Source organism: Rhineura floridana, chromosome 6 (assembly GCF_030035675.1).
Source record: "Rhineura floridana isolate rRhiFlo1 chromosome 6, rRhiFlo1.hap2, whole genome shotgun sequence".
In the NCBI taxonomy this organism is placed as follows: domain Eukaryota; kingdom Metazoa; phylum Chordata; class Lepidosauria; order Squamata; family Rhineuridae; genus Rhineura; species Rhineura floridana.
The window spans coordinates 71659199-71683191 of record NC_084485.1 but is presented as its reverse complement, the minus strand read 5'-3'; the positions used below and the strand labels follow the sequence as shown (position 1 = coordinate 71683191).

Below are 23993 nucleotides of genomic sequence, written 5' to 3'. Positions count from 1 at the left end.
TCCCCTAATATATGCATTTTTGTAAACATTGTTTGGCAAACTGCATCACAAAATTCATAAATTTTGAATTGCAAATTTCATAAGTGCAAATTTCAACTGATGGCTGTGTTTGATCCCCATATTGTTTATGGAAGTGCAAATTTGATAGATTCAGCTTGAAATGCAAACTGAATTGAAATTCTTGCCCATCCCTAGTTGAGAGTATGTTGACTGTTGGAGCTGCTTTCTCCTTTCACTTCACCAAGATTTGAGGTGAGCAAAAAACAGCTTGTGAGCATTATTGATGTCCATCATGATGATTTTGAATATACATGCCAACATGCAATTTGGGTGAAGTGGACCCTTCACTCAGGTATCAAAAAGACATAATTTAGCTACGGGAATTGAAATTCAGAATCCAGGTTTTGTTCTGTTGCTGATTTATTCAATTTGTTACCTGCCCTTCACCATAAGGTCTGAAGTTGGGTTACAACAATTTGAAATACAGTTATTACAAACAGTTTAAAAGAAATTATAGTCACATATATCAGGCGTCAAAGAGGTGCATCTTCAGCATATGATGGAAATTAAATAATGAAGATGCTAGAAGCATCACTGAAATGAGGGAATTCCATGGCTTAGGTGCTGTCACAGAGAATGGCCTCTCCTAGACCACCCCCTGAACTCTGAAGACAGTGGAACCATCAAGAGGGCCCTCTCTGCTGACCTTAACATGTGAGAGGGTCTGTAAGGAAGGAGGTGAGGCGTAAGTCATTTAGGGCTTTAAACACTAATGTAAGCATGATTAATTGGTTATGCACGACAATCTAGAACACAAACGGTCCAAATGGTTTTCTTCATATTACTTTGCTCCATTAAAAGAGATTCATTAGTCAAAATTTTAATTGTGTAGAAAGCTCTCTAACCAGAGGAAATAAGCACATTTTTACTCCAGTGCTTGTGATGATGAACAGGAGTTATAGGTTGGTGATGACATTGCAAACAGTGGGGGAAGCATAAACCGCAACAATGGTTTGGTAGCTGGATTTTCCTATATTTGCAGCATGCTGATTGTGCAACTAGGAAATGGGCTTTTGCAACTTGAATTGAGATCAGACTCCTTACAAGGCCTTATTCTGAAGAAGGAGCTCTATTTTTCTGTACTTTTCCTTAGCACACCCATCATGGCTGGCCCAAGTCATTTTACTGTCTGAGGAAAAGGACAAGATGGCACATCCCTTTTCCATGGATGAGCGCTGACTAGACTGGCAGTCTCAACACTGACAACAGGACAGTGTCCTCTACACCACCTGAGGGCAGCGGACTAGCTTAAGTGGTGCAGAGCAAGACACATAAGCATAAACCACTTAGTCCTCCAACTTCTCACCACTGCTTGCTCATGGCTCTGGCATTTTCTCTCCTGCCCACTCCAATGCAGTATAGCTGGGGTGATGCCAGCATGCAACATGTGATCAGAGCAAACCCTTACACACAAATGTTGCCCACTGAAGTGTGTGGCCTAGCCTGACTGCCTCTCTGCCTGCTCATTCTGTGCACTGACTGTAATGCATTGAGAGAAGTTAACCAAGACAGCCAGAAAACCCAGACCAGCAACAAGCAAACATTTGGGAGGGAGGGGACTCAGAAGGAATGGCTGGGGGGGAGGGAGGATGCTGTCACCCTCCTCCCCCAGCTTCTGCTCCCTCAGGTGGCTACCTCACTCTGCCTGTACACCACATTCAATGGACCTGAACTTTCAGACTTCTTGAATCTACAGACTTTGAAAGGAGTTTGCAGCTGAGGTTCCCAAGGCTCTGCACAAGATTGGTATATTCTGTAACATTCATAGACAAGTTTCCAAGATTTTTTTTTATAATAATTTTTTTATTATTCAAATTTTTATAAAAACAAATACAAATACAACAAAAACAATACAACAGAAAAAAATAAAAGAAAAAGAAAAACTTGACTTCCGATTTGTTACAGATCAGCTATAAGTATATAATATATATCAAACCTGTCTCCTAGAACATACGAAATTCACTTTTTTCCAAAGTCTATCTTAATTAATCGTCAAATCCCATTATCATCATTTCATTTTTTTCTTTCAACAAAAAGTCCAAAAGAGGCTTCCATTCCTTAAGAAATGTATCTGTCATTTTTTCTCTAATAAGACATGTCAATTTGTCCATCTCAACTAAGTCCATTAATTTCAATAGTCATTCTTCCATTGTTGGTATCGATTCCATTTTCCACTTTTTCCCCAAGATTCTACAAAATTACGACAAAGAGATTTAGCCTTCCCAAATTATTAGGGTCATTTTGTTTTTCTGGTACCTGCCCTGGCAACTCATCATCCTTGTTTTTGTCTTTTGGGGTCGCCTTGTTAGTTTTGTGAAAGCGCATTCCTATTCATGTTTGCTCATTGTGTTCAATGTGACTTACCCTCTGATCAGTGTGTGTAGGTTTGCACTGCAAGCATGATTTGCTACAGCAAGCATTCTTCAGAGTTCATCTTCCTCCTTGGGGTCCCTGTAAATCATATTTCTGAGGTTGCAGTTCTGTGCACATTTACTTAAGAGTGAGCCCCATTTATCACAGTGGTACATGCTCCTGAGAAAAACTGAATAGGATTGTATTATGTGTGAGTCGGGACAGATACACCTTGTCTCTAGGCCACATGCACATAAATTGTATGTGAACATGAGGATACTGTGTAGTGCACAGCCTGCCATCTCTCATCCTGCAGTTACTGAGGTATATTTCAGGTTGCCAGCATTTGATACAGACATTGGAGTTGCTGTTCCCTAAATCTCTGAGTGAGCTAAAAAACAGTTGTGAGTCTTCCTGCTCATTCTCATCCAGCCCCCTGTTGTGTAGCACATCTGTAGACCGGCCAGCACATCAAGAGAATAGATTACTGGACTGCAGAAAAAATGGGCAAAGAGGACCCCAGGACACCTTTACTTTTGCTTCAGCAGGAGATTTAAAAAGTGATTCTGGTGTGAAAGCTGGCAATCTTAGGAATCAGGACTTAATATTTAGGTATGATGTGAACTATGGGCAAACCACTCGCTCTGCATAAATGTTCCACGTGGCACATTTAAGTTCAAAATTGGAACCTGCTACTGCTTTGCCAACACTGCATGCATCTGGCTTGGTAAACATGGTAGGTATATTAAAATGAGATCAAAGTCACTTGGAATCCTTATGTGGGTTAATACTTTAGTTGTGGCTCATGTCACATGTAAATTGGGCGTCAGTGGTCATGAGGCAGAAAACACCCATTATCTTCTGACAGTAACCTGGCACCTGGGACACTGGAAGTGGCCAAGGGTTCATGGTACAGATTTCAGGAGTTTGTTACAGTTCTTGACTCCTTTTTGTGCGTGTGTCTTTAACAACTGCATAGCAAGCAGAAATTAAGTGGGGCCTTAGGTTTCCCTGGGCCTTTATCCCTCTACTGGGAAAATAACACTTGCTTAAGTGCTGGAAGCAGGAATTAAAGTCACAGTGGCCCTGCTAGAGAAAAAAATGGCAATGCTAAGCATTTGATCCTGTTTATTTTTTTATAAGTGCCAGAGCTTTGTATTTAGCAGTTTTCAACACATGCAGCTTCAAAATTACCCATTGTCCAGTAGAACCTTTGCCAACCTGGTGCCCTCCATATGTTTTGGATTGCAATTCTCACCAGCCCTAGTCAGAACTAGTTTGGGCTGATAGGAATTGTAGCCCAACACATCTGGAGGGCACCAGGGTTGATGAAGGCTGGTCTAGTGTCTTGAATCTCTGCAGCTCTTTGCTAGATTTGCGAGTCTGTCATGCAGCTGTTGAAAGCATGGCCTTCATGCAATAGGGGAGAATAAATGGCAACCTTATCAGTCACCATCATTTGAAATGCACAGGATCATGAATATACTGGAAGGACAGATCATATCAGACTGCTAGAACACTTCTGCAATTTAATAAAGAAATGTTTTGAAAGGTTTGATCAGGTGAGTCTGGGTTAGATTAGAACTGCAAGCCTGTTGCTTTCAGATTTTCAAAGAACGGAAAGATATTGATCACATCAGAGGGATCATTGTCTGCATCACAGACCCAAAGACAAGAACACCATTCCCTGCTTTCAGTTTCCCTCAATAGTATTTCTAAGGGAAGGGAGGTTAGCAGTGGATGCTTATGTCAACCAACCAGTAGGTTGCCTCTTCTATTATGTAAACCTTCTGTATCTCAGAAGGAATGTAACTCTGGCTCATTTTTACATATACACATAATTGTCATACCGACGTTTCAAATTAGCTCCAGGTGCAATTTCGCTTCATGCTACAGGCTATCCACAAAGGTATATGCACATGGTTCTAAAAACAAAAGCCAGAGGAAGTATACCTAGGAAGAAACAATCACTTGTTCATAATGAAGTTCTTCTTTATTACCTTTGTTTTGAATTCTTGCAATTTATGTATATTTTGTTACAGCTTTTGTTGTTTTTTTCTGCACATAATTGTTGTTATGCACCCTTTTGCAATAGAAAAAGCTTAGAAAAAGAAATGTACACTACTACATTAATTATTACACTCTATAGTGTGTTCTCAGGATAAGATTAAAAGTGCATCTGCACAGAGCATCTGTTTCACACACGGTATTGTCTATAGCAAAGCAGTGTTTGTTTGATTTGCTGGCAAAATCTGGCTTTGCAAATGGAACCACAGTAGTCCTTACGTTAGGCACAGGGCACAGGATAAAGCAAACATATCTTTCTCATCCTGTCTGTTGGAGCCACTTCTACGCACCTATCTGTGAATTCTTACACATTCTTCTTCCTTCCATCATATCCATTTATGCCAAACTTTCCCTATTATCCTAGAAACAAGAATAGCCATAAAGTTAGATGAAGCAGGGAGCCATATACAGCCCAGAGTTACCATTACCCCATCGGATCCATTCTAGACTTAACAATATACTGTATAGCATACCCTGTGTTCATGCATTGGTAACTTCGAGGTTGGATTACTACAATGCGCTCTATGTTGGGCTGGCCTTGGCCCTGGTTTGGAAGATCCAGTTGGTGCAAAATGTGGCAGCCAGATTGCTGATGGGAGCACATGGCCAACAACATGTGATACCCCTTTTCAAACATCTGCACTGGCTGCACATCAAGGTTCAAGATCCTTGTATTAATGGACAAAGCCTGAAGAACTTAGGTCCAGGGTATCTTAGGGACTGCCTGAACCCTTATATCCCAGCTCCATCACTGAGATCATCCGCAGAAGAGTTTCTAGTCATCCCCCGAGTTGGCGAGGCTCATTTAACATCAACACAACATTGAGCCTTCAGTGTCATTGGCCCATCTCTCTGGAATGCTCTGCCAACAGAGATTCAGCAGGTGTTTCCGTTATAACTTTTAAGTACCTGCTGAAAATCTTTCTGTTCCGCCAGGCTTACTCAGGCAATTAAAAACATGCTTTTTTCACAACAGTTGACCTTAGTTTTTATTGTATTTTTAATGTTTTATTCTATGGGGTTTTTTTTTAACCTGCTGTAAACTGCTTTGTTGTTTTTAATGAAGTAGTGGCAGACAAATATTTTAATAAATAAATAAAACACTCACTCTGCCTTAAAAAAAAAAAAGAATTTGTTTCCAGAAAGCACATCAGAGTTTCATTGCTTGAACTGTAAAGGGGAGGGACTTCAACATATTCCCAGCATTTTCACAGAATTTAAACTACTAGGATTAATTGAGGGAAGGCATGTATTTGCATTGTGAATGTATTCCTCAGTTGTGGTGTGGGTAGAGCTCAAAAACACAGTCAGAATAGGCAACCACCAGGAGAGCCACAATTCAAGAGGTACCAGTTATTCTGGAAGCAATAAAGATGTCCAAGATTGTGTATTTGCAGTGTGGCCAGCTCCCTACTGTAATTGACAACAGGCCTCAGAATCCTGCGATGTTCAGGTTGAGACTAGGTATACAGGTAGTCTAGGCCAGCCTTTCCCAACCAGTGTGCCTCCAGATGTTGTTGGACCACAATTCCCATCTTTCCTGACCATTGGCAATGCTGGCTGAGGCTGATGGGAGTTGTGGTCCAACAACATCTGGAGGCACACTGGTTGGGAAAGGCTGGTCTAGGCAGTTGCCCGGGGAAATTCAATTCAAGGGGCACTTGCCCTCCTGGAAACAGCATACAAATCTGGGCTCTCATGCTACTTTTAGCATTTTTGGCTCCCTGTGTAATCTGGTAGTATTCTCTGGAATGCTCTGTGATGATGCAAGGACGTCTGCTACAGTCTCGCTTTGCACAGGGAGACACTCCCCTGATACCTTGTCCCACTAGGTTGGTACAAACTATTGTCTGTATAATAAGCAGAGCTTGGAAAAGTTACTTTTTTGAACTGCAACTCCCCCAATTCAGTGGCCATGCTGGCTGGCGTTGATGAGAGTTGTAGTTCAAAAAAGTAACTTTTCCAAGCTCTGATAATAAGGTGTTTAAAAATAACCTCTGTGACAACCTGGCTCTCAATCTCTTGCACCCAAAGTAGTGACATCACCTGTGATTGGGAGGAGCTGGTGCTCATTTTCTCTGCTGAGGCTTCCATCTGCTGCCTTTTACTGCAGCTGGTCTTGGCAACAATCAAGAGGACTACTGCAACCAGGAGCTTGAAACCCAAGAATGTAGCCACAAGGAAGTGAAGATTGATTTGAGCATCTGATGGGGTGCTATGGTATGAATCAGGTAATTTATTATGAAAACATAATACAGAGGAAGAAAAACCAATTTTTCAGCAGATTTCCTGGTGATATTTCATGATACGGCTGTTGAAATTTTACATTGCTGAAATTCTATTTGCAGTTCTCCCAAAAAATACTGGGAACTGTAGTTTGTTAAGGGTGCTGGGAACTGTAGCTATATGACAGGTAAACTACAATTCCAAGGATTCTTGGGGCGGTGGTGGATATTACAGTGGAGATGTGTTTTAAATATATGGTGTGAAATTGGATTCAATTTCTAGAAGTCTGTAACTCAAGCAAATGCGCATTCAAATTTATAGGTGTATAATATTTTAAAAGAAATAAATTTATAGGGGTATAAATTTTTTTTAAAAATGGCTCATTTTTAGGTTTTGAATTCAGTGAAATTTGACTTCCTAAAACACAAACTTTTTAAATTAAGAACATCAATCAATACACCTATTTATTTGAACCTCTGCCCCACCTAATGCTTAAACATTCTGTTGTACAGTGCGCTACTGATAAACACATATTTGGTTTGTTTATGAGAATCTGGTTAATAGAAAAGCTGGGGGGGCAGGGAGCTGATGTGTGCAGTTTGGGGGATTTTTTGAGGCCATAACTCTTGGATGTTGCTTTGCTCTAGATCTCCCAAGACCCCCCCCCTTTGTTGCAAGAAAAATAACATAATGATTCACAACAATCAGCTCAGTGCACCACATTGATTACACATTAAATGTATAAAGTAAGTATATTTACTGCAATCCTATGCTCCCTTATTTGGAATTAAGTTTCGTTGAATACAGTGGAACTTGCTTCTGAACAGACAAGTAAATGATTGCACAGCACATGCAGAAATAGCAAAGCAATGAAAATGAAGACCACCACAAGATAGTGGTTCCATGGGTCCCATAAGAACTCAGACGTAATGTTCCAAAATTAGTTTTGAACTTAACTGTTTACCTTTTATACAGTAACACAGGACTGAGGGAACCTGTGGCCCTCCAGATGTTGTTGGACAACTTCAATGATCCCTGGCCATTGGCTATGCTAGCTGGAGCTGATGGGAGTCCAACAACATTTGGTGGGCCAGTTTCCACCAACTATGTTATGCAGTAACATAAAAGCTCAGTGAGTGAAACTCTGCGGGGCCATGCTTAGTTCCTTTTGTTCCACACACCTGCCTCACATTCAGAGTTGTCTAGAGCTGTGGGACTCAGAGCTGTTGCAAGCACTTAATGTCGCATATGGTATCAGAAGTTGCCCCTAGATGACTTTTGCTCTAACCTATGAGATACCTCAAGGATTCATCCTCCAACACTTGTCAGTATTTACATGTAGCAGCTGCTGTGTAAGAATGTCCAAAGTTACAGAGTGCAGTATCCTCTATATAGGTGGTTCCCAATTTTTTTCCCCTAGGGACCACTTGACAATCGCTGATAGTCTTGGCGGACCATTTTTGTTGCCTGCTGTAGCAATTGTAATGCACTGCGCTAGATGCTGCATGATTTTTAATTGTATTTTTATTGCCTCTTTTGTTTTTTATGCTGCATTTTATTGTATTTCAATTTGTATGCCATAGAATATGCCCTGGGCTCCTGCTGGGAGGAAGGGCAGGATACAAATCAAATAATCAATCAATCAATCAATATGAACTGTAGTACAATAAAATACAAAATAGGAAACACAAGAAGCAATAAAAATACCATTAAAATCAGTATGAATATTTAATGCAGACATGCCACAGACCGCCAGATTACTGGTGGTCCATGGAACACAGGCTGGGAACTTCTGTTCTATATGAAGTTCTATATGAAGAAGATCCTCAACTCTACTTGCTTTATGGCAGTTTTAGGCGGCAGGTCATGCACGAACAAAGTAAGAATTAATTATGTCCTGGGTTCACACTCCCTGAGAAGAGGCAGGTATGCAACCTTGGGAGCTTCTTGATCCCACTTGGCTACTTGAACTTCAGATGATGGCAGCGGGGAGTGGTGTGGGGGGGTGTTTTTTAAAGTAACTTTAGCTGCTCAGTTGCCTTCTCCTCTAGCCCAGGACACAGCCTGATGGAATATGATACAGCAGCATGCTGAGGTTAAGGTGGCCTGAGTCTGGATGAGACCCCACCTGGGAACCTAAAAAAGAAGTGGGATATGGAGCTGTAGCTCTCAACTTCACTTGGAAGAGGAAAGTGAAGATTTTTGAGCTTGGTTAGATTTATGAGGTGCTTTCTTCTTCCTTCACAGTTCATTGTACTTTGAAAATGTTCCTCCTGTCAAGTTGCATTTGTTTAACATAGCTTTTGGCAAGTGTAAAATTCCCTTCACTGCCAAGAGTTTGCATTCCACATGGAAGCCTAATGGAGGGTGGAAATTCTTCCTATAGAGACTGGAAATATTCTGTTTTCTAAGCACCAAAGTAGACATGATGGCATCAATCCTGAGTGTCAAGATTGGGTTGCTGCCAAATCTGTACAAAGTGGGGTAGCAAGGACAGAGGGCCAAATCCTTCCCTATCAACACCCTAACCTGCTTTTTGAAAAGTTCTTTTTTCTCCTGATTTTTTTTTTGGGGGGGGGGAGGAATAATTCCTATTAGGTAACCAGAACAAAAGTGGCTGTTAAAAAAGCCTTTTTATGCTACCCATTAACAGTAAGTTCTCTGGATGGTGTACATTTTAAAAACACACACAAATAAAACACAAAAATATGACAAAAATATGAAATCAAGCACTAGTTAAAGCAAATTTAGAATGAAAACAGCATGGCCCAAGGTCTAAATTTTTTTTAAAAAAACGAAAAGCCTGGAAATATAAAAAGGTCTTCACCTGATGGCATAAAGTCAGAAATATGTGTGGCAGGTGAGGCTTTCTGAAGAGGGCTTTCCACAAGTGGGGTGCTACCACTGAAGAGGTCCTCTGCTGTGTGGCCTAATTTCAGGGGCAGGGAGATGGAGAAGGGCCTCTGAATATGATCTTAGGGGCAGGCAAGTATGTGTGAGGAGTTGATTCCTGGCCTCAAGCTATTTAAAGGTTATACCAGAACTTTGAATTGATCCTGGAAATAGATTTGAAGTCAGTGCAGATGGGAAAGCACTGACTTAATATGATCAGTTCAGCCTGTTAACTACAATCTTGCTGCCCTGTTTTGGACCAGCTGAATTTTCCCAATAATTTTCAAAGGCAGCCCTATGTATAATGCAGGGGTTGCCAACATGGTGCCCTCCAGATGTTTTTGAATTACAACTCCCATTATCCTTGACCACTCATCATAGTGGCTGGGGCTGATGGGACTTGTAGTCCAACAACATCTGAAGGGTACTACTTTGGCTAGCCCAATAATGCATGGCAGTAATCCAAGTTTGAGCAGAGGAGTTCAGGAGAGGAATGTGATTGGTTTTCCCCTCCTGTCCACCCATGCTCTGCTTTAAATTTCTCCCCCTACCTTGCTTTATAGGTCTATCTTGCAATATGTTACCAGTTTCTCCATTTGCACCTCAAATCTGGCAAATAATAGTTGCATCATCCCTGAGATGTCACAGCTGAAGAGCCCCAGTGAGTTATGTACAAGGCAATTGATTAGATCGCATTTAGCAGTTTTATTTGAACCCACCCTTTGTGATTTGATAACAATGCAAGTGTGGGGACTGTAATGAGAACTGGTAATTTCTGTGTCAGAACTATCTTGCATATCCCTGGTGAGTGGAGGATGCACAGAATCAGAGGTCTCTGAGGAAATTCACAGGACCAAGAATTCATTTTCCTTTCTGCAGCATGGGGAGGGGGGGAGGAGAAGATGATTAAGGTAATTTCTTAAGAAATGGTCAGGCAAATCTAATTCCAAGGACTGGAAATGCACTTGAGTACTTCCAATCCCCTGCAGTCTAGCTGGATTAAGTGCTTCTCCCCATGATGGTTTTTTGACAGTCTGTATGTTGAACAGGAGCTGGAAGCTGCTGCCTGTGCATGCCGTACAGTGGTGCCATCAGGGCAAGACGTGGGGGCAGAAGTCCAGGGCCCCCATTTAACAGAATGAGGAAGGTCCCCAAATGCAGCAGAATTGGCTCACCACATTTTCAATGAATTTATACATGTTACTATCTAAAGACATGCCCACCCATAAGACCATTAAGTCCAGAGAAAGGACATCAGGCCATTAAATCCAGAGTAAAAAATGACCTAACTGCACCACCAATAAGAGTCTCAGCTTTAGTTATCTTAAGCTGCCCAATAGTCAGTATGTGCTTTGAACATCCATCTCTTTGCTGAGAATTAAATTTCAGCCTTGCTCTTGGACTTTCCCTGCATCAAATGACCAAGATCTGGAGGCCCAATCATATGACAGCATCCATTGTGATAGTGCCTCTTTTATTAATTTTAAGAGATGGTCAGGCAAATCTAATTCCAAGATAGACATAGGGTCTATCTAGTCCAGCATTCTGTTTCCAGCCATGGCCAATCATATGTTTCCAGGAAGCACTCAAGCATTCCCCCATTGTTTGTCCCTAAGATGGACCGGAATACAGAGGCATTATGCCTTTAAATATGAGAGTACCATACAGTAGCCTTAACCGACCTGGTGCCCTCTTGGTGTTTTAGACTATCATTTCCATCAACCCTAGCCAACACACAGCTATCATGATTAATTGCAATTGATGGACTCATTTTCCAGGAATTTGCCTGATCCCCTTTAGAGCTATCAAATATGACAATACCTTTTATAGAACGAGATTGTTGGTCCATTTAGTGCAGTACTCTGTACTCTGACTGGCAGCAGCTCTCCAGGTTCTCTGGCAGAGGTCTTTCCCATCACCTGCTACATTTTAATTGGAGATGTTGATCCTGGGACCTTCCACATAGAACATATGGGCTCCACCTGACAAATTAACCACCTTCCAAGAAGGTAACAACTATTAAGGCCAAGGATCTGCCTATAACTTAACCATATGAGAACATAAGCCCGAGAGCTACTAAGTTACAGGACAGGGGATTGTTGTTCTGATGGTGAGAGAGAAGAAATCATAATGGATAATCATAATGGATGGTCAAGGTGATTTGCATGACACTTTTAGTCAATGAATAGGCATCATTTATTTGCCCATCCTGTTTGTCTGTCGTTGGCTAGGTTTCTCTGCCATCAGCCTTTATCATTAACTGTAGACTACTAGCCACAACGTTCTGCCTCCACAGTCAGAGGCAGCATAGTTCTGAATAGCAATTGCTGGAAATCGTATGGGGGGGGGAAGAGTGCTCTTGGGCTTAGGGCCTGCTTCTGGGCTTCCCATGGGCATCTGTTGGCCACTGTGAGAACAGGATGCTGGACTAGATGGGCCACTGGCCTGATCCAGCAGGATTTTCTTATGTTCTTACTGGGGGCTCTGCCCCCACTGCCTGCTTTGCTTGCCACCTCCCCACCACACACACACAAGCCCACACACAGAGAGAGATTCCCAACCCCCCTAGGACAGACAGACAGACACGCATGCATGCACACACACACACATGGACTCCTAAACAGGTCACCCTCCCCCCCAAGTGTCGCTAAGCTTCCTCTTCTCTCTCCCCAAACGGGTTACTAGGCTTTTTTTCCTCTTCTCCCCTGTAGATCTTCTGCGAGGAGAAGGGAGGCAGCTGGCTGAGGCAAGAGATACGGGAAGAGTGGGAAGTGGCTGGGGCACCACCTCAGCAATTGGTCTCTCCCGCCACTTCGCTCCTCCTTGCCTTCTGCCACTGAAGCTGTAGATGAGGTGGAGGGAGGGATAGCAAGAGCAGAGAAGGACGGTTGCTAAGGGGTTACCCTGGGCTGCCCTGATAATTCCTCCATGGCTTGCCTGGGCCACCTCGCTCTCCCACTTTGCTTGCTTGCTTGCCTCATGCCCATCTCACTTGCCTGCTGGTCTGTCATCCTCGCATGCCTCACGCTGCAGCCCCAACCGCTCCATGGAATGCTGCCATTACACTGTGGGATGGCTTACAAAAATATTATATGTGTAGATAGATAGACAGATATCCTTAATCAAAAGCAAAGTTCCATCTTCGACTGCATTTGTATCCTTCATTCTTTTATCTTCATATAGTAAAAGTTGCAAAGCTTGGTGCTTTGAACCTGTTGTTTTCTCTCCAGGCCAGAGAAGTTTGGCTTGGTATTTATTCATTTTATTCAGCTGGGCTTCCCCCCCCCCCAGCTGTATGCTGAAATGTTTTATGGAGGTAGTGGTAGTGGGGTGCTGCTGCTACTTTTAGGTTTTGATAGTTATTATTTATTTCAGTGTGTTTTGTGATTTACATTTTGCCTTTTAAGCCACCCAGAGTGTACTTTTCACAGTCTAAAAATGTTATCTACATATATGTATGTTGTGCATAAATGGAGAGGAGATTCCCAGATGCAGGAAAGCAAATTATCCCTCCCCCCCGCTGATTTGCTATTGTAATGGTGTAAATTATTCACTAAAATGAATGTACAGTTTTACCTGGAAATGCTGTGTACTGCTCTAGGCTCCTCAGGTGCCTCAGTCTCCCATATGCCTGGGGGTAGAAACAGCAATTTAAATGACATTAGTGATTATCTTAAGGCAAGAGTGAGCAGACCTCAGGCCAGATATACTTTGTTTTTTCACTAGAACCTTGAGACCCACCAACCAGAGCCAAGTATGAATTAGTAGCTCCTGCAGAAGGTGGACATATGCTAAAAATTAAGGAACAAGTGCATCTGAGCATAAGCTCTGCCCAGGAATTTGTGATCAATGCCAGAATGAAGCTTATAGGTCCTTTCCCATAAAAACCCACCCCTGTTTTTCCCCTAAGAGTTCTTTTTCCAGCACCCTAATACAGAGAAGGAAAGTTTTTGATGGCTGTTGATGTTGTTAGACAATCGGAGTCAGAAACCCTTGCCAACTACTGTAAACCAGTCAGAGATCTACCCATAGACCCTGATCAGATTTATCTTCTGCTCCGGTACTAAGGCAATCATAAAGAACAGGCCACTGTCACACAACCAGTATTAGATACATGAAAGCTAGCTGTAGGACCCTATGTATTTCTACCCAGAATTTAGTAAGGCTCATTGTTTTCAACCCAGTGGATTGCAACCTTTTTACACACTGCTCTGTAGCCTAAAAATTCAGTTTCTGTGGAAATAGGCAACTTATACAAGAAGCCAGGAGGACCTCTTCCTCACCCCTTTTGTCTTGTGCAAGATGATTAGGACTCTGCTTGCTTTTCACCATGTTTTTGCACAGCCGGCCTGAAATCAAAACTGGGGTCATAATGTTCTGTCACAGACTTGACTATTTAAAAGGCGGCGCACTCCGCTAATTAAAGGCCTAGAGAGACCTACCTGCAAGCACTTTCACGTTCACCTTCTGCAAAGTATTCACGGTCCCCAAGAAGTCTGTCTTACACTGATATAAACCGGCATCCTTCTTCTGGAGTGGGTTTATGGTCACCGTGAGGATCCCCTTCTGGATGTTGTCAGCAATGGCAGTGGTGCCATTCCTTCTCTTGAGGAACGGCATCCAAAACCGCCGGGCACTGACAACATGCTGACACTCCATCTCACTGATGTGCTTGCACCAGCTCTTCTCTCTCCATTGGTTCTCCTTAGGGCGGTAGGTGCAGTTGATGGAGATGGACTCCCCTTCGATACCATACACCACTGCAACATCCTCAGTCGTGTATGCTTCTAGGAAAGAGAGAAGGGTTGTGTTCTATTCTTTCATTTCTGTATTGGGAGGTGACCAGACTATAGTACCGACACCACATCATCCAGAGCCCTGCAGGGCCCACATGTCTGAAGCTTGCCATCTGCATGCCCTGCATAAATGGGGAGGAGATTCGTAGATTCAGGAAAGCAAATTCTCCCTCCCCTCTGCTAATTTGCATGTAAATTGCTTTAGCCTACACCCACACCTATTAAAAGTTCAGCTTGCATCAGATCTTGAGTTCTCTGAATATAAAACATTGTTGTAGCCACACTTTATATAAAGCATGCTTAAACTGGCAATTTTTTATTTTAGTTTAGTTTAAAGGAGCAGCAGCTGTGTAGGTCCTTGATTCAGAATATGCTCCTAATCTAGATCAGGCTCTGTGTTGATTTCTTGCTGAAAATTGCCCCTCTTCTGTTGCTGTTTGTTCGCTCCTCTCAGTGCTGTTTACTGTAGTCACAGGGGCAAAAAGCAGCTGATGGGACAATATTCAGCAGAAAAACAGAGAGGCTATCAGTTTGGATCAGGAGCAAATTCGGGATCAGAGGTCCACAGGGTTGCATTTTGTTCAAAATAAAAATGGCCAGCTTAAGCACATTTTGAAGAAAAGCATGAGTAATGTAGTTTGGCCCTGTGTGACTCATACATACATGCTGCTCCTGGGACAGAGTCCTGCAATATGGGGGTTGGGGAAGAGCAGGCTGAGGCTGCTTCCAGGCTGTCACTATTTTGCGGATATGATTCAGTCGTATCGTGGCAAATGTAGGTTGAACAATTGAAGTGGATTTGGGACTCTTGTGCAACAAATCCTCCTCCCCCCCTCAAAAAAACCCATTTTTTTGTGGTTAGAAAAGTAAAGGGAAAATTCACTGGAAAGTGTGGCATAACAGTGACATTAGATGATATCTGGTCAGAAAACCTCTGTGCAAACAAATCAGAATGAATGCTCAGTATAACTTGATATAATCTCTATGCAAAATTTGTGCAAACACGGGATGAGTGCTCAAGTCGTCTGGAAGAGCCCTATATCTCAGCTACCAATTTTTAGAGAAGGAAACCTATAGTTATAGACAGAGGAGCGCCCACCTTTTCTCTTGACATGGGTGATTCCACAGTATAGTGGAATTAGAGGTTTTTGCACTTGAAATCAAAATGGCCTTCGACCCATTCTCTGAGTTGGAGCACCTTGTATTTTTCTTTTCATAATGAGACTACAGGCAGCAAAAATGCCCTGTCTGGAATCTGCTGCCTGAAACAAGAGTTTCATGTTGCTTCATAGTCCAGAATACCTTTTACTGCAGCTTTTTAAGGTTGTGTTCACACCAGTGCAATTCCCTTGCAATCAATAATATTCTATTTATGTGTTAGTCCTTGTTTTTCTCCAGCAAAATGATGCATATTTTGGACATTGCAACTTTTCAAAGCATGTGTGCATGTGTTTAGTTTTCCCCTTTGAGGAGAAAAAAATTTAATGGGTCAGGCTGAGCAGAAAAATAGCTAGAAGAGACAGGGTTTAGCATTCCCTCTCCATCCCCATCTCTTTGCTTAAACTCACAGCCTCCCAAGGCTGTTTTTGGCTTTAAAGAAAAGTTAGAAGGATATATACATTCCTCTGTATCATGTCTAGTTGGGGCATTAGTCATAGATTAGACTGCTGGCTCACTCAGGGGCAGGGAATCGATCACTGATAAAAGTACATTGGCCAGTGATGTAACATTAATCCTGCTCCTGGTCCACAGACATAAACATTTATCCTTTGTCTAAACATGTCTACTGATGTTTCATGCATCTCTTATCTCCTCACTCCTTTGCCACAGAAGAGGCATGCACTCCTGTCTTCACCTTTCCTTCATAGATGGAGCAGCCACATTTCTAGGTTGGGAATTTTTTGTGGGGGAGGCACATAGCTCACTGGTGGAGAGGATGTGAGGGCCAAGCCAGGGAAAAGGAAAGGCATGTGATCTTCCCCCTTACTCCTCCTCCATGCAGAGAGTATGTTAACTTACATAATGGGCTATGTAAAGGTCAAGATAAAATTTTGTATGAACACCAGGAATTAAATGACTTGCATATCTTTTTTGTTTGATAATAAAAAAGGGTGTTAAGGATACAGTGAACAAGGGTATACCAAAAGGTGTTAACTCCTTCTTGAGGGTTCCTCCTCCTAGTCTTGTTCCTGACCTTTAGATCCTCATTCTTGTTGGATAATCAAGGGAAAACTTTTAAACTGGTTGCTGTATAAAGGACTGACTAAGCGAATGGAAGCTAATAGTGGAAAGCACTTCGATTTTTTTTTATTGGTTGCTGGGTTGATTTTTCTGCCCAGAAACCTTGAAAAGACCTTGCTGAGATGCACACATTGGGAAAATCAGAGATTACAGCCTAGGTGGCCGGCCAGCCAGCCAGCCAGCTAGCTAAATTGTAGTGTGCAGAGCAATATTTCTGTTCCTCTAGGGCTATTTTCATTGTTTGCAATCAAGTACTCATGAAAAAGAAGAAAAAATAGCCATTATGATTGTATAGTGAGAGCTTTAAAAGAGTAAAGGGTAACTTAGGGTAGCCATTTTTTCAGATCACTTTAAGTGAATTCTTTATTTCACCCTTAAGCAACAAGCACCCAGCCCTGCTCTACTCATCATAATAACTGCAGGGGGAAAAACCCTCTTATTTCTGCAGGCAAACAAACAGGTAGTGCTGGCAGAGTAGAGAACAGAACTGAGACTGAAACTGAAAAGCAGAACAAAGGAAAGTCCAAGAGGTGGAGTCTAACTCTAGCCCATAATACAAAGTTCTAATATTTCTAAGTTCTATATACAGGCTGTAATTTTAAGGCTCACTTAAGTAATAATAGGGTGATTGTGAGCATGAAAAATCCAAACTCAGTCAGGGAAAGTCTTGAATGAGCAGACTTTGGGTGGTTCTTCCAGTTGAGGCTTTTGTTTATTTGGATCCATACCAATCGGGTTTCAGGACTGGACATGGTACTGAAACAGCCTTGGTCGCTCTGGTAGATAATATGAGGAGGGCATTAGACAGGGGAGAATTCACCTTTCTTGTCCTCCTGGATCTCTCAGCGGCTTTTGATACCGTCGACCACGGTATCCTGTTAGATCGCCTGGAGGGATTGGGAATAGGAGGCACTGTTTTGCAGTGGTTCTGTTCCTTTCTCTCTGACAGGCATCAACAGGTAGCATTGGGAGAGGAGGTTTCAGACCCTTGGCCCCTCACTTGTGGAGTGCCACAGGGTTCTATCCTCTCTCCCATGCTATTTAACATCTATGTAAAGCTGCTGGGAGCCATCATCAGGAGTTTTGGGCTGCGGTGTCACCAATATGCTGATGACACGCAGCTCTATCTCTCTTTTAAATCCTCACCGGAGTTGGCTGTGGAGACCTTGTCCAAGTGCTTGGAATCCGTGAGTGGGTGGATGGGAAGGAACAGGCTGAAGCTCAATCCTGATAAGACCGAGGTGCTACTTGTGGGTGACAGGGGAAGGTTGGGTGTTGCTGACCTGAAGCTTAATGGGGTGAGATTACCCCTGAAAGATCAGGTCTGCAGCCTCGGGGTTGTTCTTGATTCCAAGCTGTCCATGGAGGCTCAGATTTCGGCAGTGAGCCGGGCAGCTTGGTATCAACTACACCTCATACGGAGGCTGCAACCCTACCTCCCTATTCATCAGCTCCCACTGGTGGTACATGCCCTGGTCACCTCTCGGTTAGACTACTGCAATGCGCTCTACGTGGGGTTACCCTTGAAAACAGTCCGGAAACTACAACTGGTACAGAATGCGGCAGCTCGTTTGCTTACAAACAGCCGCCGCCGTGATCACATTACGCCAGTGTTATTTCATCTACATTGGCTTCCAGTTGTTTTCCGGGCCCAATTCAAGGTGTTGGTCTTAACCTTTAAATCCCTATACGGTCTCGGCCCAGTTTACCTGAAGGAGCACCTCCAGTACCACCAATTAAGCCGCCCGACTAGATCAACCACGCAGGGCCTTCTCTCAGTCCCACCAACGAAAACAGCTAGGTTGGTGGGGACTAGAGAGAGGGCATTCTCAGTGGCGGCCCCCACTCTCTGGAACTCCCTCCCGTTTGATCTTCGCCATGCCCCTTCCCTGGATACATTCCACCAGGCCTTAAAAACCTGGCTCTTTGGACAGGCCTTTGGGATCTCCGGGGTAGGCTAATTTTTCTATGACTGTTTAAAATTGGTTATTGATTGCCCTACATTGTTCTATACTGTTGACTGCACTGTATTTTATTCTGTATTTATATTGTATATTATATTGTATTTTATTGAATTTCAATATGTATGTCGCCTAGAGTGACTTCGGTCAGATAGGCGACACAAAAATTAAATTTTATTATTTTATTATTATTATTTATTATTGTTGTGCACTCACCCTGCCTTATTCACTGAACTTTTCAGAGGATCCTATTCTTAAATTGCTCCTGTTCTTAAAACAAGCTGACAAGTTGTCATTCTTTAAATGGAGACTGCCATTGTCTGTTGTGTTACAAATTAAAAAGATAATTAAAAAAAATCTGGGGTGGTGGTGGCACAGCTCTATAGCTTAGTGGTAAATTAGATGGTGGGACCCTGGAGAGTCGCCACCAGTCAGAGTAGACAATAATCGGTGGGCATCTTCCATCTGTCCCCAAGGGCTCTCCAACAACCTGGTTTTTCAACATTCATCCTGATTTCTTTCCACAAAGCTTATGCAGTGGTAGAGTCTTTAGGGAGCATTTGTTCTGATTTGTTTATGGGGCAGTTAGACAACAATGAGGATTCATCCTGATTTGCTTGCAGGCTGTTTGCACATCTTCCTGTTAATCATTTGTTCATCCCACACTTTTCAGTACATTTCCCAGCCACTTTCCTAGGCTAGGCTTTTCCCCTTCTTAAAGTGGATTTATTGTGCTAAAGCGACAGAGCACTTTAATGCACTTTGATTGCATGACCCTAAATTTCTGGTAAGTGCCTGAACCCCTCCTGCAAAATACTGACAGTCTTATTTAAAGTCTACACAGTAAACTGTGAACACGCACAAACTTTGGGTTACCTCGGGGTGTTCCAAATATAGGACTAAGCAATATTACTTTCAAGAGAATTTTTTTGTCCAAGGCATCTTCTCTTCTGTCACTATGCCTCCCAAGACACCCTCATCCCAGTTGGTACCTGAAAAGCAGGGTAGACTGTTGGCTTATCCACACGGCAATTTATTGTGTATCTGGTGCTACTTGCATCCCCTTTTAATTTGCATGGTTCACATGACGTCACTGGCCAACAGAAGCTATCACGCAGTTTTCCCCCTGTAAATCCATACTAACCAAATCCTCTGATAGTCCAAAAAGGGAAGGAAAAATGTCTCCACTCCTTATCTCTAGGGCTTGCAGATGCTGTGCTCTGATGCTTTTAGGTGGGTGTGTCAATATTTCCCCTCTCCACGCCCACTCCCTCCTCCTCCCTTCTTTCATTTCATTTCCTGTGGGATGAAGAGAAACTCCGCTTCTCTCTCCCATTCTGTAAGCTCCTTTTATATTGCTGCAAATGGTGCCTTTATTTTCTTTTTACCCCTTAGTTGTGCCCAAAAGCATAACACTGTTCAAACAAAGATTTGTATTTCATCTGTGTTGTACCAGTGAAAATACAAATAATCACACTTCCAGGTTGTTGTTGTTTTTGATTAAACTTACTGGTAGAACAAACTGAGCATGTGCAGTTGCCAGGTAACAAGAGTGAGTGGGAATGTTAAATTACAGGGCGTGGTCTTTAGGAACCTGCGTGATTGATGCTTCCCCTCAAGTGTGACTAGAAAACACCATGTTTGCAGATGGCACTGATCCCTTACTGTAGACAGTGCAAACAGAAAACAGAGGTAAAAACAGCGTCTTTAGCACAAAGTTATGCTCCCATATGGATCAGCCCTGTCACCAAACAGTGCAGAGTGACGAACAAGTGGAGCTCAGAAGAGAATGTAGAATGTAGAGGCTGGTTCACCAAAGAGTATACAACAATTTAGTTCTCAGCAGTCAATTATTGAACATCAGGTGACTCTCAAGGCCAAAACAGACATTTCAGCAGCACAGCCCTGCTTGGCTATGATAAATTCATTTAAAGCAAAGAGTGGAGATGACTGGAGAGCAGCAAAGAGAGCTGAATACTCCTTTCACCCTTGCTTTACCCCCTTGAAATCACTCCTGCCCACCTGTTTTTCTCCTGCCAGGAGTTAATTCCACTGGAAGAAAACAGCCAGGGCAAAGCAGTTTCAGGAGAAGGGTGATTGTGAGCATGAAGGGGAAAAAGTGCACACAGGGAAAGGTGCCATCTGTCAAAATGCTGAGCTTTAGAGCCTCCCCCCCTTTATATGAATGTGGCAGTGACCACTTTCTTCGTCATTCTTACGCAGCTGCATTGGAGTTTGGCACTCCGCTGCAAATCTGAGCTGTTTCCATTGAAAAGTATTGGGTCTGCAATGTTTATACTGGGGAATATGTGGTGTTTAGTCTGTCGGTGGTGTTTAGTCTGTGATGTGCAAATCATCACCTGATGCTACAGTCAACAAGTGATGAATGTGTGCCTCCATCTTCTTCCTGGGCAGAGCTCCAGAGAAAACCTTCAGCACTACACCTGGAATTGAGCTCTGCTTCCTAGCCAGCCCAACTCAGACCAAACCAAACCACATAGGTCTGCAGTAAGAACTCTGCTGTGGATTCTTTTTGGACTGGTTATTTAAGGAGTGGTGTGGTGTTTTGGGTTTTTTAAAAAAAAGGTTTTAAGTTTAGAATAATGTCTTTGTGTTATTTGGCCCCTTTTAGAATATTTTCTATCCCTTAAACTATTTGATTTGCTTAGATTGTGAGCGGCTTGGGGACAGGACTACAAACATTTAGACAAAGTGCTGTAAACTGCTCTAAACCTACTGGATTGAGTGGGATATGAAACAAGCAAGCAAATAACCAAATAAATATATACATAGAAGCAGAGGAAGGTAAGTCCATAAGTGGCTACTAGCCATGATGGCTATGTTCTACCTCCATTGTTGGAGACAGTATGTGTATGTATACCAGTTGCTGGGAATCACAGTTGGGGAGGGTACTGTTGCATTCAGGTCCTGCTTTTGGACTTCCTATAAGCATCTGGTTGGCCACTGAGAGAACAAGATGCTGGACTAGATTGGCCTCTGGCCTGATATAGCAGGGATTTTCTTATGTTCTTAAGTGGCATAGAGCAACATCAAGGATATCAGTGCTTCTGCTCTGCCCTTTGGATGGCCAAATTTGAGTTTCCATAGCCTTATATATTGTGTTCAGGCTTATAGAGTTTTAGTTCTGTACAACTACAAGAGACTCATTGGGGTCATTAGCTCAATCTCCTGTACTGAAACGTAATTCTCCATACAAAGTATCTCTAGCCAAATATCCCATTTCATGCAGTTTACAAAATGTGCCACAAGGAGACAGTAGAAGCAAGCAACATGTACCTGTGGTGCTTGGCAAATTAAGAATTACATGTTAGTAAAATAAAATAAAATGAAAAGCTTGGTCTCAGCAGCATCCATTGTGCCCTGCCTTCAGCATTATGCATATATATCAATCCAGTCCTTATTTGACGCATTCATACTGTGAATCAGACAATAATTTATTCCTATAGCCTATTTATCACCACTCCAACCGGTACAGAACTCTAAATTTCATACCTGCCAAGGAGACCAAGAAGATGAGATGCACAAAGTTCTCCATCTCTCTACGGCAGATCAAGGGAGAAAGTTCCCAAGTAAAGAAGAAAAGAGACTCTTGCACAAGGGTAGATCTTTTGCCTTACTAGACACAAAGGACAAAGAACAGGAACTTCTGTCACACTCTGTTGTGGATTAAGCAATATACCAGCAAAAAACTCACTTGCTGAAAATGTAGGGATCAGCAGTGATATGTATAAAACCTGAAAAGGGGATGGATCTAGAACCTAAAAGGGGAAGAGGGACTGCTACCTCAGGAGAGGAAGTCATGATGATAGGCTTTGATCCCCAATAACAGCCCATGCATGGCCATCATTGCTGATGCTCATTGACGTCCCATTGATTTCTCTGGTGATTTGCAAAGATTCATACAACTTCTTGAAATATGAAGCTGATAGCCATAAATGCACTTGCAGTGTCCCTTAATTCACAGGTTGTGTAAATGAACAATAATGATTCAGTGTGTGTCATACTTATTGCACTGGGTTCACATGTTAGGTACACAGTTTATGCACCTTAACTGGACAAGAAGAGAATATTGCAGATATGAGGGACTGGCAGAAGAGCACCCCATATCTTTAAAGTAGTGAAGAAGCTTGCATACACGCAGTTGATGATGATTGGTAAGGCTTTGTGAAATCCTGAAAATCTTATGTTTTTCTATGTTTGGCACAAGAGTCTCTGTGTGTCCCAGATCCAGATATTTAGCAATGCCACATGAGGCTGGCACTGTAGCATCCTATGCCTTACAACCAGACTGGCATTAGCAGGCCCTCTTTAGTTTTGCCACAATGGAACTGAATATCTGAGCTCCTCAGGAAAGTAAGCTACTCACAGAGAGTTCGCTAAGGTTTGTGTTAACATTTGATGGTGCTTTCTGGGAGCTGGGTATTAACTACGCTTGGGAACTGGGTTAAATGAACTTAGCCCATTGGCATTCCAGACACTGGCCTAAGTAATTTCAGTGGTTGGTTTCTCCACTCTTGGAGGCAATATGCCTCTGAATACCAGATGCTGGGAATCACAAGTGGGGGAGGTGCTGTTACACCCAAGTCCTGCTTGCAGGCTTCCCATTAGCACTGGTTGACCACTGTAAGAACAGGATGCTGGACTAGATGGGCCTTTGGCCTGAGCCAGCAGGGCTCTTGTGTCCTTCATACAAAAATCTCATCATGCTCTGGATAATGTCCTGAATCACCCAGCATACTGTATCCTCCTTGGCAAAAGCCACTTCCTCTGCATATTTTGGTCTGCCACCAGACCTTGACACCCAGCCTTCATGAGCACACTGTACTTTTTGTTCTGCTTTTGTTCCCCATGATCCTTGTTTTCTCTTTGCTTTGTTTAGCAGTTCCTCCTGTCTGCTTGTATCTGCAAATATCCTCCACTTTCCTACCACTTCTACTTGGCTGTCACTTTCCACAGCTGTTCTCCGTGGGTATGTTTGTGTAGGAAGGTTTAATGCCTCATGCTTCATGGCAGCTGTGTACAGTTTGTACCGCTTTTGCACCTCTATGTCCAGTGTCTTAATTGCTCTTTTCTCTCTGGGTTTGCTGCTTGGGGGACTAGACAGGTGGCAGTACATTTTGTTTCCGCATATTGGCTGTGCTTGGTTTGCACACAACTCCATTCCTGTTGCACATCTTACGTTCTGTTTGGGGGCTCACTCTTTATAAGTCCACATTCTGGAAGGCAAAGCTGTCATCAGTGAAACAGGAACTCAGTGGCTGCATTTGCATGTCATGGTAATGACATAACTATTGGTCAGAGCTTGGAAGATAACTTTTAAAAAGGAATAAATTACAATTACTGTTACATGGCCCCCAAAAGTAATAAATTACCATTA

At 42.7% G+C, this 23993-nt stretch overlaps 1 protein-coding gene and 1 long non-coding RNA gene across 3 annotated transcripts; one reads left to right on the top strand and one right to left on the bottom strand.

Moving 5' to 3' along the window:
• Positions 1–2000: 2000 nt before the first annotated feature.
• Positions 2001–22261, bottom strand: LOC133386682 (triggering receptor expressed on myeloid cells 2-like). 2 transcript variants are annotated; one of them, XM_061630392.1, is made up of 5 exons: positions 22109–22261; positions 14040–14384; positions 13174–13228; positions 6526–6694; positions 2001–4839 (listed from the first exon to the last, which is right to left on the bottom strand). In XM_061630392.1, the coding sequence occupies exons 1-5, from the start codon at positions 22149–22151 to the stop codon at positions 4816–4818; spliced, it is 636 nt and encodes a 211-aa protein (XP_061486376.1). In that variant the 5' UTR covers positions 22152–22261; the 3' UTR covers positions 2001–4815. The 2 variants fall into 2 exon arrangements, with proteins under 2 accessions (XP_061486376.1, XP_061486377.1); XM_061630393.1 differs by lacking the exon at positions 6526–6694.
• LOC133386683 (uncharacterized) lies at positions 6643–22133 on the top strand. The gene is made up of 3 exons (XR_009763240.1): positions 6643–6710; positions 21265–21400; positions 22063–22133. It is a non-coding gene; the product is annotated as an uncharacterized LOC133386683 (long non-coding RNA).
• Positions 22262–23993: the final 1732 nt, after the last annotated feature.

Coding starts and splice junctions, on each gene's coding strand:
- LOC133386682 (XM_061630392.1), bottom strand. CDS start 22,151: ATGGAGAACTTTGTGCATCTCATCTTCTTGGTCTCCTTGGCAG. Junction 14,385..22,108: donor CTTCTTGGTCTCCTTGGCAG/GTATGAAATTTA, acceptor TCTCTTTCCTAG/AAGCATACACGACTGAGGAT. Junction 13,229..14,039: donor GAACGTGAAAGTGCTTGCAG/GTAGGTCTCTCT, acceptor TTCTACCCCCAG/GCATATGGGAGACTGAGGCA.